The sequence below is a fragment of the Lithobates pipiens genome, unplaced genomic scaffold, assembly GCF_037356315.1.
Source record: "Lithobates pipiens isolate NorthernLeopardFrog02 unplaced genomic scaffold, aLitPip1_a1.2 Scaffold_28, whole genome shotgun sequence".
In the NCBI taxonomy this organism is placed as follows: domain Eukaryota; kingdom Metazoa; phylum Chordata; class Amphibia; order Anura; family Ranidae; genus Lithobates; species Lithobates pipiens.
Window position 1 is genome coordinate 177,499,957 of NW_027507789.1, and position 17,073 is coordinate 177,517,029.

At 43.2% G+C, this 17,073-nt stretch overlaps 1 protein-coding gene across 2 annotated transcripts in view; it reads left to right on the forward strand.

Moving 5' to 3' along the window:
- Positions 1-5,051: 5,051 nt before the first annotated feature.
- ABI3 (ABI family member 3) overlaps positions 5,052-17,073 on the forward strand; it is a 77,984-nt gene continuing 65,962 nt past the window's right edge. Inside the window, exons 1-2 of one of the 2 annotated variants that reach the window (XM_077459983.1) lie at positions 5,052-5,298; positions 14,512-14,679. In XM_077459983.1, coding sequence (XP_077316109.1) covers positions 5,194-5,298; positions 14,512-14,679 — 273 coding nt within the window. In that variant the 5' untranslated portion in view covers positions 5,052-5,193. The remainder of the gene's footprint in view (positions 5,299-14,511; positions 14,680-17,073) is intronic. The other variant, XM_077459982.1, reaches the window with a different exon arrangement.

A 17,073-nucleotide genomic window follows, 5' to 3' on the forward strand; every position in this document is an offset into this window, starting at 1 on the left:
AGTAACAACCCATGCAATCCATACATACTAAGAAACAAAAATAAATAAGTAAAAAAATTAAGTTATGTGTGATAAAATGGAATGACACAGGGACAAAGTAGGAGGTTCAAAAGGCATGGAAAGCCAAGACACCAGCTGAAATCTATCAGTAATTAGAAAGCAATCCTGTCCTTTGTCAGCGAAAATTAATATCAGCTGATTCAGTCACAACTGATGGCCTATAAAAGTGTTACACAAGAAACATCTCGTGACCTTCAAAACCTTAGTGATACAAAACATATTGATGTCATTGGTTACAGAAGGATTTCTAAATTTCTCAATGTTCCAGTGAGCACTGTTGGGGCCATGATCCGGAAGTGGAAAGAACATAATGTCGCCATAAATTGGTCACGACCAGGTGCTCCTTGCAAGATTTCTGACAGAGGAGTGAAAAGATTTATCAGAAGAGTTGTCCAAGAGCCAAGGTCCACTTGTGGAGAGCTTCCGAAAGACCTGGAACTAGCAGGTACAATTGTTTTAAAGAAAACAATAAGTAATGCACTCAAATGCCATGGTCTGTATGCACCCTCACCACGCAAGACTCTATTGCTGAAGAAAAGGCATGTTGCAACTTGTTTAAAGTTTGCTGCACAAAATTTAGACAATCCTGTGAAATACTGGGAGAATATAGTCTGGTCAGATGAGACCAAAATTGAACTCTTTGGATGCCATAATACACACCATGTTTGGAGGTCAAATGGCACATCACTCCAAAAACACCCCAAAACACCCCCATACCAAAAGTGAAGTTTGGAGATGTTAACATCATGGTGTGGGGCTGTTTTTTAGCATACGGTAAAGGCAAACTTCATATCATTGAAGGAAGGATAAATAGAAAATTGTAGCAAGACATTCTTGATAAAAATCTGCTGCCATCTACCAGGATGATGAAGATAAAACGAGGGTGGACATTTCAGCAAGACAATGATCTCAAACACAAAGCAAAGGAAACTCTTTATTGGTTTCAAAGAAAGAAAATAAAGCTGTTAGAATGGCCCAGCCAATCACCTGACTTGAATCCAATAGAAAATCTATGGAAAGAACTAAAGATCAGAGTTCATAGAAGAGGCTCACAGAACCTTCAAGATTTGAAGACTCTGTGGAAGAATAGGCCAAAATCACACCTGAGCAATGCATGTGACTAGTCTCTCCATACAGGAGGCATCTTGAAGCTGTCATTACCAACAAAGGATTTTGTACCAAGTATTAAATAAATTTCAGTTAGCGTGTTCAATACTTTTTCCCTGTGTCATTCCATTTTATTATACATAACTTATTTCTGAACTTATTTGTTTTGGTTTCTTTGTATGTATGGATTGCATGGGTTGTTACCGACATGTGATGAGCATTTCATGTCAATAGCACCTTTATAAATATATTTACCTAGAAAAATGGTGACGTGTTCAATACTTGTTTTATCTACTGTTTCTAAAAATTGTACTGATTTACTGATAGTCTCTCATTTCTTTTGGCCCTAAAATGCAAGGTCAGTAGAAATACCCCCTTTTTAGAAAGTAGACAGTCCAAGGTATTTAGTAAGAGGCGTGGCTTTTGAAGCTGTAATTTTTTTCATAATTTTTTTTTTTTACATACTGTCGCCAGTACAGTATCATCATATAACTGCTGTGGTGGTCATCAAGGACACTGACTGGTGACATTTTAAAAAAATAGTAACGTTGTACTTTTTTTTTTACACATTGGGGTTGATTTAAAAAGAAAAGCGAGAATCAATGATCGCTTTACATCTAGTGACACCCAATTAGGTCAAATAAGATCTTGACTGGGCGAACATGCGAATGAAAAAGTGTGCTAATAGCGGCAAACACGCATTTGTAAATTCCAAATTGGCAAATCCGCGAATTTACAAGTGCCAATTGCAAACGAGTTAGCAGGGCCCTCTGATTCCTCTTGTACCAAATTGTAATGTAACTGTAATGTCTGCCCTCATGTTGTAAAGCGCTGCGCAAACTGTTGGCGCTATATAAAACCTGTATAATAATAATAATTACATGGAACTGCACTGCAGCCATGATCACATGAATGTGAATAAAACTTTTTTTATGTGAGATTTGCTCTACCTCGTGTGCTTCTATTTATGTATATTCCAAGTAGTATTCCTAGTTTGTTTTCTTCTTTTGCTAACGAATGCAGTTATGAATGAGTATTACAGAGTAACGTCTGCTATTCTGTAAAGTTACATGTATTGAACATTAAGGCTACTTTCATACTGGGGCGTTGGGGGCATCGACGGTAAAGTGCCGCTATGTTTAGTAACAGTCAAGGAGTTTGCGGCGGCACGTGCTTGTACCCACAATGCCTTAAAGGGGACGTACCTGTATGCCCACCCGTGCTTTACCTTAGTTTTTGTGGGCACCAGCGAGGCACTTTTAACCCCTGCTAATGGCCAAAAAAAATGGTTCAAGGGTCTGCAAAGCCTGTGTTGATTTTTTAACCTACTACTATTTCTGTCCACCAGAAACCCCTGAAGAAGACTCTATCGGTTGAAACGCCTAGGGTTCACCACTGGGCCTTGCAGCCCTTGTGGTAGACTTATGCCGAGTACACACGATCGGCATAAGAAGACTCTATGGGCTGAAGAAGACTCTATGGGTTGAAATACCTAGGGTTCACCACTGCGCCTTGCAACCCTTGTGGTAGACTTATGCCGAGTACACATGATTAGCATAAGAAGACTCCATGGGCTGAAGAAGAATCTATGGGTTGAAACACCTAGGGTTCACCACTGGGCCTTGCAGACCTTGTGGTAGACTTATGCCGAGTACACACGATCGACATAAGAAGACTCTATGGGCTGAAGAAGACTCTAAGGGTTGAAACACCTAGGGTTCACCACTGGGCCTTGCAACCCTTGTGGTAGACTTATGACGAGTACACACGATCGGCATAAGAAGACTCTATGGGCTGAAGAAGACTCTATGGGTTGAAACACCTAGGGTTCACTACTAGGCCTTGCAGCCCTTGTGGTAGACTTATGCCGAGTACACACGATCAGATTTTCTGATGGGAAATGTTGGATGTGAGCTTGTTGGTGGTAAGTCCGACCGTTTTATATGCTCCATTGGATTTTTGTTGTTGGACTTTCCGCCAACAAATGTTGGCTAGCATGCTCTCAAATTTTCTGCCAACAAATGTGTGTTGTCGGACTTTCTGATCGTGTGTACACAAGTCCGTTGGACAAAAGTCCAAAGTACACATACTCATGCTCGGAAGCAAAAGCGGTCGGTCTTGTAAACTAGCTTTTCTAATGGAGAATTAACATTGGTGACATGGCAAATTATGAAATCTCCAAATGCAGCGCACAATTCTCTTCTTCTTTAATGGGATAATAATAAAGCTGCTTTGCTGGTGATACTGATGGAGTTATTGCAAACAAATTTTCAAAGGCTTTTTTTTCTAGTGATCTCAAGAATATTATTATAATTTTTGTTACCACAACACCATTATACCGTAGTTTTTAAGATCAAAGATACAACTATGTTGGTGTCCCTTGTTAAATGTACATTGTATTTTTTAAAATGTAACTGCCTACTCCCAAACTGCCATTTGAAGTAAAATACATAGCAAGTATTATTCTCCACAATTGTTTTATTGTGCATTAAAAAAAGAAGAAAAAATTAGACAGGCTATCTGCCAATAGAACTTAACCAAAAAGTGCATTCTATGCATCCAAAAATATAGAAAATATACCAAATCATTATTCAACCCAAAAAAATGTCAAACAATAACTCCAAGGCCAATAATATATAACACGTTATCGCCTCTGATTCTGCCACATGGCTGGTCGATGAACGGCCCTTCAGAAACAAACTGAAAAGCACTAATCAACACTCACCAAACTTCTACTACCGCGTACACACAATCGGAATTCCGGCCAGAAAAAGACCGATGAGAGCTTTTCATCGGAAAATGCGACCGTGTGTATGCTCCATCGGAATTTAGCTGTCCGAATTTCCGCCAGCCAAAAATTAATAGCATGTTCTCAATTTTCCCGACGGAAAAACTTTCTATCGGTAATTCCGATCGTGTGTATGCAATTCAGGCACGTCAAAAATCATGCATGCTCAGATTCAACTACGAGACAGAAGCTATTGGCTACTGGCTATTGAACTTCCTTTTTCTAGTCACGTCGTACGTGTTGTACGCCACCGCGTTATAAACGGAATTTGGTGTGACCGTGTGTAGGCAAGACAGCTTGAGCCGAATTCCGTCGGAATTCCGTCGGGAAAACCATCAGAGCTTTTTCCGACGAGAATTCCGATCGTGTGTACGCGGAATTACACGAAATTAGCAGAAGGAGCCCAAAGTGTAGCGCTGAAGAGCTGAAAAACCATGTCGTATGTCTTATATGTCACTACGTTCGTAATTGTTGGCCAACATTTGTGTGACCGGGTGTATGCAAGACAAGTTTGAGCCAAAACCCTTCGGACAAAATTCCATTTTGGAAAGTCCGATCGTGTGTATATGGCATTAGAGTAAAATATGTTATGGCTTTCTCTCACATTGAATTGTTGTGTCTTACTCTCTTTAAACTTAGGTTCTGATAAAATCTTTGTAATTTTTTATATATTTGTTGATGGTTATTGGTCCCCTCCGCAGTGCTGTTTACGCATGGTTTTCAACCTGGCCCTTTTGCTTTAACGCTCGCAGTCACTGGCTCAGAACAAATATGCAGATAAAGACTTTTCTCTGATTTGCATACTTGGTCCTTCTCAGTGACTTAAAAAGATTTAAAGCTAAGAGATCAGCATAACAGCCAGGCAACTAGCATTTTAAACAGAGGGCAAGCAATGGCGTTCCCATATAAAAGGTTTACTGTATGAGCAAAATATTTTCTGCTGGCAATCTAAAAAATATTGCCCCCCCAAGACCTTTCTAAAATTCAGCAAAATTGGGTGAGAAAGGTCCCGGGGCGTATACACCAATCGAGGTGGAGACGCTTATTTCATGGTGACAAGCCGTGTGTTGCAGTGTGTTAGTCTAGGCGCTCAGTACATTGTGGTTTTGTGTGAGGAAGTATCTCGGAGCCACAGTCTGCTGCTCACATACATATACTGAGACGCTGATTATGACACATCTGGAGGTGGGGGGGCTGACTGAACATAATACCCTAGATTCTCAGTAACGACAGAGGCAATGACAGATAACTACAGAGAGCTCTCTGCTGCGCGGCAAGCTCTGCGAGACAGCTACCAAAACCTGCAGAATGTCGCTGATTACTGCGAGAAGAACTACATGGAGGTAAGATTGGGGGAAAGTGAAAGGAATGGGTCCTTTAAGAAGCCTTTGCTTTAACTTTACGTTTGAACCAACTAATGCCTTGTTTTAAGAAAGCTCAAACTCTATGTACATGCTAACAATGATCTTCTCCCTTTTGCTCCTTTTCGGTCTGTTAAAGATACTATTAAAAAGGTTTTATTATATCTGTTTAATAAATGCAAAAAAAATACCTGTTGATCCTGCCAGAAATCCAATGAGCTCAAAAGCTCTTGTGAATTCTGCTTCTGCTGCACTGCCCCAATGTCACCACTTCTGTTGTCCAAATCAGGAGGGCAGCCTAGGGAGAGAATGCTGCTCAGTGTAGAGCCGAGTGAGCGTTGTCACCCTACCACAGGAAATGTGTGACTGATAGGATCCCTATGTGAAAGGAAAGGGGGAAAAAGATCTTGAAAAAAGAAAACAAATGGACCCATCACACCTAAGGGCTGGTAAGCTGAAATACATACATTCACCAGCCACTTTATTAGATACACCTGTTCAATTGCTTGGTAACACAAATTACTAATCAGCCGATCACATGGCAGCAACTCAATGCATTTAGGCATCTAGACATGGTGAAGACGGCTTTCTGAAGTTCAAACCGAGCATCAGGATGGGGAAGAAAGGGGATTTAACGTGGCATGGTTATTGGTGTCAGACAGGCTGGTCTGAATATTTAAAAAACTGCAACCATCTCTAGGGTTTACAGAGAATGGTCTGAAAAAGAGAAAATTTCCAGTGAGTGGCCGTTGTGTGGAGGAAAATGCCTTGTTGATGTCAGAGGTCAGAGGAGAATGGGCAGACTGGTTTGAGGTGACAGAAAGGCACCAGTAAGTCAAATAAGCACTCGTTACAACCAAGGTATGCAGAATACCATCTCTGAATGCACAACACATTCAACCTTGAAGTAGATGGGCTACAACAGCAGAAGACCACACCGGGTGCCACTTCTGTCAGCTAAGAACAGGAAACTGAGGCTACCTTTCGCACAGACTCACCAAAATTGGACAATAGAAGATTGGAAAAACGTTGCCTGGTCTGATGAGTCTCGATTTCAGATGTGTCCTTCAGATGGTAGGGTCAGAATTTGGCGTAAACAACATGAAAGCATGGATCTATCCTGCCTTGTATCAACGGTTCAGGCTGGTGGTGGTGGTGTAATGGTGTGGGGGATATTTTCTTGGCACACTTTGAGATCCTTAGTACCAATTGAGCATAATTTCAACACCATGGTCTACCTGAGTATTGTTGCTGACCATGTCCATCCCTTTATGACTACACTGTACCCATCTTCTGGTGGCTTCTTCCAGCAGGATAATGCAACATGTCACAAAGCTCAAATCATCTCACCACTCACCAAATATCCAACCAATGGAGCACCTTTAGGATGTGGTGAAAAGGGAGATTCGCATCATGGATGTACAGCCAACAAATCTGCAGCAACTACGTGATGCTATCATGTCAATATGGACCAAAATCTCTGAGGAATGTTTTCAACACCTTGTTGAATCTATGCCATGAGGAATGAAGGCAGTTCTGAAGGCAAAATGGGGTCCAACCCGGTACTAGCAAGGTGTACCTAATAAAGTGGCCAGTGAGTAGATAGTAGATAGGTAGTAGAGTAGTTACATAGATACTATGTATAGTTAGTCTCCAGTATAGAGGATGCCAACACAGGAAAGGTAAAAAGGCAAAAAAGGGTTGGATCCAAAAAAAAGTGTTCCTTACCACAATGACTGCCACCAAACATTCGCAGGCAGGGGGTACTCACTGCCACCCAGGTGGTCATAGTCTTACATAGTCTTGCATGAGCATTTTATGACCAATCTATGTGATTATAAGGAGTCGGTGAGTACCCTTGAGGGAGGATGTTTGGTGATGATGGTCTTCAAGCTTGGATTTTATTTGGATTTGATATTCAGTTGGAAGTTGGGCGCTCCAGCTGTTTTCATCTGCAGAAGGAATGCAAAGCTGTTATTTAAAAAAAAGGGGGTTACGTTAACATTCAGGAGCATTAGGATTAGAGTAGGGGTTCAGGAATAAGTAATGCGAGAAGGGCTTAGGATAGGTTGGTATTCTTTGCTGTGGGACTGCCAAAAACTACCAGATCTGTTACGGAGAACTAATGTATAGCTTCACGTCAGATGCTGCTACAGCCATTTCTGTTCCGCACATTACTATTGTATTATCACCCCACATTCATCAGCGTCTTGTGTGTGGCTAGCTTCATAAACTGTGATTGTGAGGATAACTGAGCTGCCATAACAGTCACATAACAGCTTTTTGCCCCCATTTTATTCGGGCTTGATTAGGCTTATCGTTGCTCGTCCGTTAGCTCACCCACTACTCACTTACTGAGAACAAAACCCATCTTTGTAAAGGTGTTTTAGGCTTAAAGTGTATTTAAAGTCAAAAGTCTCATTGGAATGACTTCTACAACAACCACACACGTGTAACTTGATCAATGCATAGCATCATGTTTGTCTGCGATCAGGTTGTCCAGCAATCAGTATTGGAAACTGCAGGCCATTTACCAGTGACACCATGCAAGAGTAATTGGAGGATGAATTCCACTTTCAATCCAAAGTTTTTGAGGAGTGGTTGAGGAGTTAGAACCCCTATCAGGTTTTTGTTGCTATTCATCTCCTTATTGGGGAAATGCACTCAATTTATCCTAGTGACCGCTGTAACTGACGATAAATCCAAGCACGTTGTCACCAGGACAGGAACAGAAGAGGAAATCTTTAAGGTCTCACCATGAACATTTTTCTGGACGATCTGCTGGCTGCTGCTATACATCCACAGCACAGTGCAGTGGACATTTATCAGACACAGGGGCGTAGATAAGGGGGAGTCAGGGGTGTTCAAACCCCCCAGAGCATCCTGGCAAAATGCTCAGACAGTGTCCCTGCTGTTTAGCCTCAGCATCAGCACAGTAGAAGCAATCAGAGTTTCGGAGAGCAGCAGCCAGCCCCCCTTCTATTGTGCCCCATTCCCTCAATTTAATAAGGGGCCCCCCTGAAAAAGCATGAAATTACTGCAAGGTCACAGATGCCGGCAATTGACAGTGCATGGTTGTGGGAACTCCTAGACTCCTCCTCGAGGTATCATCATCTCAGATGTTCCAATCTATGCTCAGTCTGTACATCTGAGTGATGGGCTGAAAAGAGCCAAGGCTGTCTGCTGCTGTAAACATGTATCCACCTGTATCTGCACATCCAGTGGTTACCTGAAGGTAGAGATACATTTTTGCCCTTGGACAAAATTTCTCTGCATCCAGGGTCAGAAATTTGTCAGCGAGGGATGGAGCTAATCCAAATGTGCTACAGGAGTGTCAGCAAGGGATGGAGCTCATCTCAGCTCTTGTAGTCCCTGAAGGGAAGAGAGAAAAAAATCCCTGGTGCCGCACATCCACAGACTCCTATGGTAATGTAGTAGTGATGGGAGAGACCTCAACCTGGGTTCACACCAGGCCCACACCGCTATGTCTTTTGCTTTGTCCCCCGAAGCTTATATATGGGGACCATTGGATGTACAGATACATGTTAACAGCAGTGGCTCTTTTCAGCCCTTCACTCTGGTGAACAGGCTAAGCAGCTGACAAAAATTGGAACATCTGGGATCCTGGCTATAGGTACTCATGGTATATTTGTCACTCCATGGCCATTTAGAACAAACGAATGAGATCTAAAGCCTGGTTCACATGATAATTTTTTTTTTGGTTCAACCTAAACGGAAAAAAAACAAAAACTAGGGAGCTTAGGAGGAGCTCACTGTACTAATGAGTACACTACTGCACCACAACTGCGTGCATTGCATTCTATTCAGTTGAATGGAGATAAGTTTTGCTGAGCTGCATTGCAAAGTCTCATGGCCCCACTCTGCTGTCACATGATTTAACCCTACCTCCCCCAACATATGAGTGTAAATGATGCCTTTAAGTTTGAAAGACCCTAACCCCCCCCCCGGAATGTCCATGTAGCCAATGCCTGACAATTGGGACTATCTGCAATGGGATGCCCAGCACTGAGATGCACAAAACAACTGTTCATGCCCGTGTGGTTAAACACGACCCTCACATGGGTGTACACTGTAGTATGCCCACATGAACAAGGAATTAGAAAGAATAGAGGTGAACAGTTGCAAATTCTTTGTTGATGATGGGTGCAAAGTTCTGTTGTAACTTCCTTGGTTAATCCCCCTGGGTGTATCTATGAGGAAGAAGTGCTGAACATATATTTGCTTATTTATGTCATACATATTTATTAGCACTGGAGTCTCCATTTTTACAGACAACCATTGGGGTTAAAGTGGTTCTAAAAGTTCGTAATTTTTTTCCTTTAAAATAGAAAACACATCATACTTACCTGCTCTGTGCAGTGGTTTTACCCCGATCCTCCTCTTCTCAGGCCCCCAGCAGGCGTTTGGGGCCCCCTCCCCCTTGCCGAGTGCCCCCAAAACAAGCAGCCTGCGTGCTCACTCCGGAGCTGCCTCTATGTGTCTATGGGACATGTCTTGCCCCCTGCTCCCTCCTTACTGGCTGTGATGGACAGCCAATGGCTTACACTGTTGTGTCTCAGTCAGTAAGGTGGAAGAGACCCAGGAGAGCCACTGCTCTCATGCACATCGCTGTATTGAAATGGGGCTCGAGTAAGTAATGGGGGGAGGGGGGCTATGAGGGGAGCTGCACACTGAAGGTTTCACCCTTTACAGCCTCTTTAAACAAGGGTTTGTCATACCCAAATATTTCTGCACGGAACACTGTCCATACATGGGCTTTCAATCAGCGGAGCATTTCCATAAGCATAAAGAGTCTGCATCCACAAAAGTGATCAGTTAATTCTAATGCGATCCACAAAACAATTTGCTTAGCCACATTCAGTGGTTGAGCCATACCTCCCAACTTTTTGAGATGGGAAAGAGGGACACCTATCAGCAAAAGTATGCATGCATAGGACACACCCATTGTCACGCCCCCTTAAAGGAGAATTGTACAAAAAAATAAAAGATTAGTTAAACCCACAAGTGCTTTTTTTACCACTACTATTCCTTTATATTGGCTATTGGAATCTACAAATGCAACAATTTAGAAATCAGATGAAAGGTTTAGCACTGGAAAACACTTTTTGATAGATAAAAAGTTAATTTTATATATATCTATATAGATCAGACCAAAATGTGGGGGAAAGAGGGACATTGCTTCAAATCAGGGACATTCCCTCGAAATCAGGGACAGTTGGGAGCTATGATTGAGCATCCAAAAGCCGTTCCTCCGCAAGCCATTTGCAACAAATTCTTCATTAAGGACTATGCTTCCTGCTGGCCCTCTTATAGTTGACAATGAGTCTGTTTTACTAAAGGGACTAACTGCTACAAATGTGAATGCACTGGACCAATAGAAGTAAGATTTGGTTCTGATGGATCTACATTAAAGTGGTTGTATACCCTTACAGACCACTTTGACCTACAGGTTAGCCTAGATTAAGACTTACCTGTAGGTCAAAGAAATATCTCCTAAACCTAAGCATTCTGCTGCTAACGGCAATCATGCCATTAGTGGCGGCTCCCATGCGCATGCACGGGGGTGACATCATGGCTCCGGCCAGTCACAGCGCCGGAGACCCGATACCCGGAAGTCACTCCGGGTATCATGGCGGCATCGGAGGAGGACGACAAGGGTCGCTTCGGGGGCTTCCATCTCAGGTAAGTTATTCATAATAAGCTAGTATGCTATGCATACTAGCTCATTATGCCTTTGCTTTGCAGGGTCTATTTTTATTTTTAGTAAGGCTTTACTTCCTCTTTAATGCGTGTCTTCAAAGGAGATAATCCATGATGACAATATAGTGTATGTGGACCTTGTTTTGGTCCTAGGATGCTACCTCTCTAATCATAGTTACATAGTTAGTTTGGTTTAAAAAAAAAGACACAAGTCCATCTATTTCAACCAATAAAAAGGGAACAAAATATCCTAAAAAAAAAAAAAAATCATACATTTACTATATACACAATCCTACACCCACAGTTGATCCAGAGGAAGGCAAAAAAAAAACAATAAACCATGATCTAATTTGCTCCAGCAGGGGAAAAAATCCCTTCCTGATCCCCCGAGAGGCAATCGGATATTCCCTGAATCAACTTTACCTATAAAAGTTAGTATCCAGTTATATTGTGTGCATTTAGGGAAGAATCCAAGCCTTTTGTGATCAGCACAAAAGGAACGGTCAGAAAATGATAAACTCTTGGATGTGTACAGAGGAGCACCTGATACAACAGTTCATATCACTTAAAGGCCTTTTTGAGACAATGTAAGAGCACTAAATGGAGCCAAGGCATTTTAGGGGGACTCCCCCTTCTTTGGGACTTAAACAGTTGATGTTAATAGAATCACGAAGGGGATACATTGGGGGAACTATGTTAAGGCTTGAAAAAGGCTATGGTCGTCTAACAGCACCAAGAAGCTGTTACCAAAAGGGTTGAGGGATTCAACTACTCAATCATTTGAAAAGCAAATTCCTGTTTAGTTATCTCCTCTGCCCATGATTGGATAACTGAAGTGAACATTTAATCAATGCATTGTTTGAAGATTCTCGACTCCTTTAGGCTGCTTTCACACTGGGGCGTTGGGGGCGTCGGTAGTAAAGCGCCGCTATTTTTAACAAGACTTTATCGTAGTTTTTGCGGGCCTTTTCGGGCGCTAGCGGGGAGCATTTAACCCCACGATGAAACTCAGTGTATAGTTATAATGTGATTAGGCCATTTTGATATATTCGCTCCTGGTTCAAGGGAATAGTGAGTTTTTCATTATATTAGGTCCACTTTATTATTTCTGCTCTGAGCTTTGCATGTGTTGTCATAAGAACACTATTATTCCTGAAAACCCCAGATGTATTAGGATTAGTGGATTTATAGCACTTTGTAGAAAAAACATCCTGGGATGATAGGGATAAAATGGATGATGTTAATTTTAAACAAAACATAGGCATTAGATGGTGGTGAGATGTACAGGAATTTTTTATAATGATCTTTTTTCCAAACATACCATGAACATCATTTTATTACAGGTATTTATATAGCACCAACAATTTATGCAGCGCTTTACATATATAATATATATACTGTACATAAGAAGCTTACAATCGAGGATCCTTAACACACATGCATACATACATACACTAATGCCGCATACACGCGATCGGAATTCTTGTCGGAAGAAGCTCTGATGGTTTTCCCGACGGAATTCTGCTCAAGCTGTCTTGCCTACACACGGTCACACCAAATTCCGATAGTTTAGAACGCGGTGGCGTACAACACGTACGACGGAACTACAAAAAGGGAGTTCAATAGTCAGTAGCCAATAGCTTCTGTCTCGTAGTTGAATCTGAGCATGCGTGATTTTTTGGAGTGTTGGAATTGCATACACATGATCGGAATTACCGATAGAAAGTTTTTCCGTCGGGAAAATTGAAAACATGCTATCAATTTTTGGCTGGCGTGAATTCAGACAGCTAAATTCCGATGGAGCATACACACGGTCGCATTTTCCAATGAAAAGCTCTCATCAGTCTTTTTCTGGCCGGAATTCCGACCACGTGTAGACCAATTAAGCTATGAACTTCCTTCGGAGTGGGGGTGAAAACCGGGATAAACAGAAAAAAACCAAGGCAAGAACAGGGAGAGCCTGCAAACTCTATGTAGGTGGTGTTAGGGTTGAAATTCAAACTGACAACTCTAGAGCTGCCAGGCAAAAGTGTTAATCACTAAGCCACTGTGCTACCCTCTTCACCTTCATTTACATATCTAGGTATTGGTGAAGAGTAGTTAGGCACATCGCAGGCAGGCCATCTCTCAAGGAAAATTAGTGGTGGACATTAACCCCCTAGCGGTAATCCCGAGTCTGGCTCGGGGTAGGAATATACTGACAGGAGCGGTAACCCCGAGCCAGACTCGGGATGGCTTTGCACGATGCAGGGGAGGACACAGGGAGCGTTACTCACCTTGTCCCCTGGATCCAGCGATGTCCGCCGCGCTGTGCGATCGAGCTGTCCTCCGCTCGATTCACAGGTTTAGGAGATATTTCTTGGACCTACAGGTAAGCCTTAATCTAGGCTTAGCTGTAGGTCAAAGTGGTTTGTAAGGGTTTAAAACCACTTTAAGTGATGACTGCAAGACTCCTTTTGCTATTTTTAGCGCAATAGTGCCTGCAAACCGACCCAAAACAGCCGCTGCTCCCTCAGGGCTTTCACACTGGAGCGGTGCGCTGGCAGGACAGCAAAAAAGTTCTTCTAGCAGCATCTTTGGAGCATGATGTACACACCACTCCTTCACCGCTCCTGCTCATCGAAATCAATGGGGAAGTGTGGCTATACCGCCGGCAAAGGACTGTTGCAGCAGGATTTTTTGGTGGTTTTAATCCTTTCATGACCGCTAACGGGGGTAAATTCCCCCCACTAGTGGCCGAATACCGCTGCTAAAATGACGGTAAAGCAGCACTAAAAATAGCGCTGTTTTACCTGAGCAGCAGCCAGGTGAGATGTCCTTCACTGTCAGAACCGAGATGTGACCAGCCTAGATCCATCTAATGTGGACATCCTCTCCCTGACTGCTACCAGACTATTGCAGCTCAAGTGGGGTGCCCTTTTCTGTGTCATTGGGCCTTCCCCTTGCATCAGGGTCCTCATCAGAGCCCCTCGCTTACATCAGAGTCTACACTTACACACTTGCAACATGGCCATCCTCCCAATGGCGTCACTAGGGTTGGTGTCACCTGGCGCAGTAAAGCATGGTGTCACCCACTCCCCCCCAGATGCCATCCGCACCCCCATAGCAACACCACTGCATCCTCTTGTTTATGCTCAGCCTCGAAGAGTCCATGTTCTTTACCATCATTAACTTGTTTTCATTATTTTTTACTGTATGCATGCTTTTGCCATTCTGAACCTGTTTTGCATTATCGTTTCTAACTTGGCACCTGTTTAGTAAACTGCAAAATACAGCACCCTGCCTGATCATTCTGCCAAGTATCTATTATTGTTTAAAAAAAAATAGTATTGCAACAAGGTATTCATCTGTCTCAGATATCTGTTCTTCATCTAAGTTCCTGAAACTTCCACTAGTGTATCTTTAAAAATGCTCTCAGTTGTATTCTTTATAAATGATTGATCCTTTGAAGAGCTGTCCTTGGCTTCTCTGCAGGCTCCCGACAAGCGCAAGGCTCTGGAGAACACCATGTCTCTAGTCACCCAGACCCTGGCCAGTGTGGTGTCTCAGGTGGGAATAGCTGCCAGATACATGTCTGAGATGCTGGAAGAGCAGAGCCTGGTTCTGCAGAAGGAGGAGGCTAAAGTCCGAATTATCTCCCAGGTTGGTTACTTGGTGTTCGCACAAAGCATGTGCAGCCTATGGGCAAAATGTTTTCCATGTATCATAAGGCACCTTCATAATCCTTTCCTCCTACAGGAACCACAATAAAAAGAACCTGAACCTGTACTACATATTTTAAAAGTTCTGCGTACAATATACACCATACAGTATTAACTTTAAAAGACAGAAAAGCCTTTATAGCATGCATCTATGATATTGGTTTAACATTATTACTGGCCTGGTTTTCCCTGCACCAACTGCCAGTCTTCTGCTCAATGACAGTGTCCTTACTGGCCATTGAAGCATTGTCATTGGACAACGGAGCGACAGTTTTCAGGGCCCAAAGTGACACCAAACTCTGGTCTAAAAAAAGATATTCTATTATGTATTCTTAAAGCGGAGGTCCGCCAAATTTATTTTTATTTTTTTAAAGTTAGCAGCTACAAATACTGCAGCTGCTGACTTTTAAAATAAGGACACTTACCTGTCCAGGGTGTCCACAATGTCGGCACCCGAGGCCGAACCGTCCCTCGGTCCTCGGATGCTGCCTAATCTTCAGTAAGGGAATCAAGAAGTGAAGATTTGCGGCTTCACTTCCTGGTTCCCTACTGCACATGCGCGAATTCGCGATGTGCACTCTGAATGGTCCCTGCTGTCTCTGGGACCTATGTGTCTCCCAGCAGACAGTGGGTGGGGGTGGACAGAAGTGGCGTAGACCACCGCGGGTGGTCTATGCTCGGAAGTGGTTGCAAATACCTGTCTTTTACAGGTATCTGCACCCTTCTCCCCCCTGAAAGGTGCCAAATGTGACACCGGAGGGGGGAGGGTTTTCCGAAAAGTGGAAGTTCCATTTTTGTGTGGACCTCCGCTTTAACTCAGAAAGGTAGCTTCTTATGCTCTCAGATGCATCCAAATCTCCAGATTCCTTTTTTGTGCTGCTGTGATCCAGCTTCCTTTTAGAGTGTGGGCAGGTTCATTCTTCATGGTCCCACTACATGTAGGAACATAGTGACCTTGTCCTAGCAACAAGTGATACTGGGGTAGATTTACTAAAACTGATGCACTGGTGCAGCTGTTCATAGTAACCAAACAGCTTCTAACTTCAGCTTCTCCCTATAAGCTTTGGCAATACAACCTGGAAGCTGAATGGTTTCTATGCAGAGCTGCACCAGATTTTTGTGCTCCAATTTTAGTAAATAAACCCCACTGTGTAGCTGACAGCATCCCAAAAACTAATATCACTTTGTCGACGACAGCATCCTAGCAACTGGTGACACTATGTAGCTGACTGCATCCTAGCAACTGGGGACACTGTGAAGCTGACAGAATCCTAGCAACTGGTTACACTGTGTAGCTGACAGCATCCTAGTACCTGGTAACCCTGTGTAAATGGCAGCATCCTAGCAACTGTTGGCACAGTGCAGCTGATAGCATTCCAACAACTAATGACACTGTGTAGACGACAGCATCCTAGCAACTGGTGATACTATGTAGCCTACAACATCCCAACAACTAATGACACTGTATAGATGACAGCATCCTAGCAACTGGTGACACTGGGTACCTGACAGCATCCCAACAACTAATGACACTGTGTAAACAACAGCATCCTAGCAACTGGGGACACTATGTAGCTTACAGCACCCCAACAACTAATGACACTGTGTAGCTGACAGCATCCTAGCAACTGGCCACACTGTGTAGCTGACAGCATCCTAGCAACTGGTCACACTGTGTAGCTGACAGCATCCTTGCAACTGGTGACACTGTGTAACTGACAGCATCCTAGTACCTGGTAACCCTGTGTAGATGACAGCATCCTAGCAACTGTTGGCACTGTGCAGTTGATAGCATTCCCACAACTAATGACACTGTGTAGACGACAGCATCCTAGCAACTGGTGATACTATGAAGCCTACAGCACCCCGACAACTAATGACACTGTATAGATGACACCATCCTAGCAACTGGGGACACTGTGTAGCTGACAGCATCCCAAACAACTAATGACACGGTATAGACAACAGCATCCTAGCCACTGATGACACTATGTAGCTGACAGCATCCTAGCAACTGGTGACACTGTGTAGCTGACAGCATCCTAGCAACTGGCCACACTGTGTAGCTGACAGCATCCTAGCAACTGATGCCCCTATGTAACTGACAGGATCCTAGCAACTGGTGACACTGTGTAGCTGTCAGCATCCTAGAAACTGGTGACACTGTGTAGCTGACAGCATCCTGGCAATCAGTAAGGGGTGGCATATGCCAAGATGTATACACATTGAAACCCCACTGCGAGCATTAGGGCTTGTCCCTCTACCCCGATATAGAGTTGGCTTTAATTGCCTTCAGTTTCCTTATCTATGAACTGAAAGTAATTATTTTTGAATT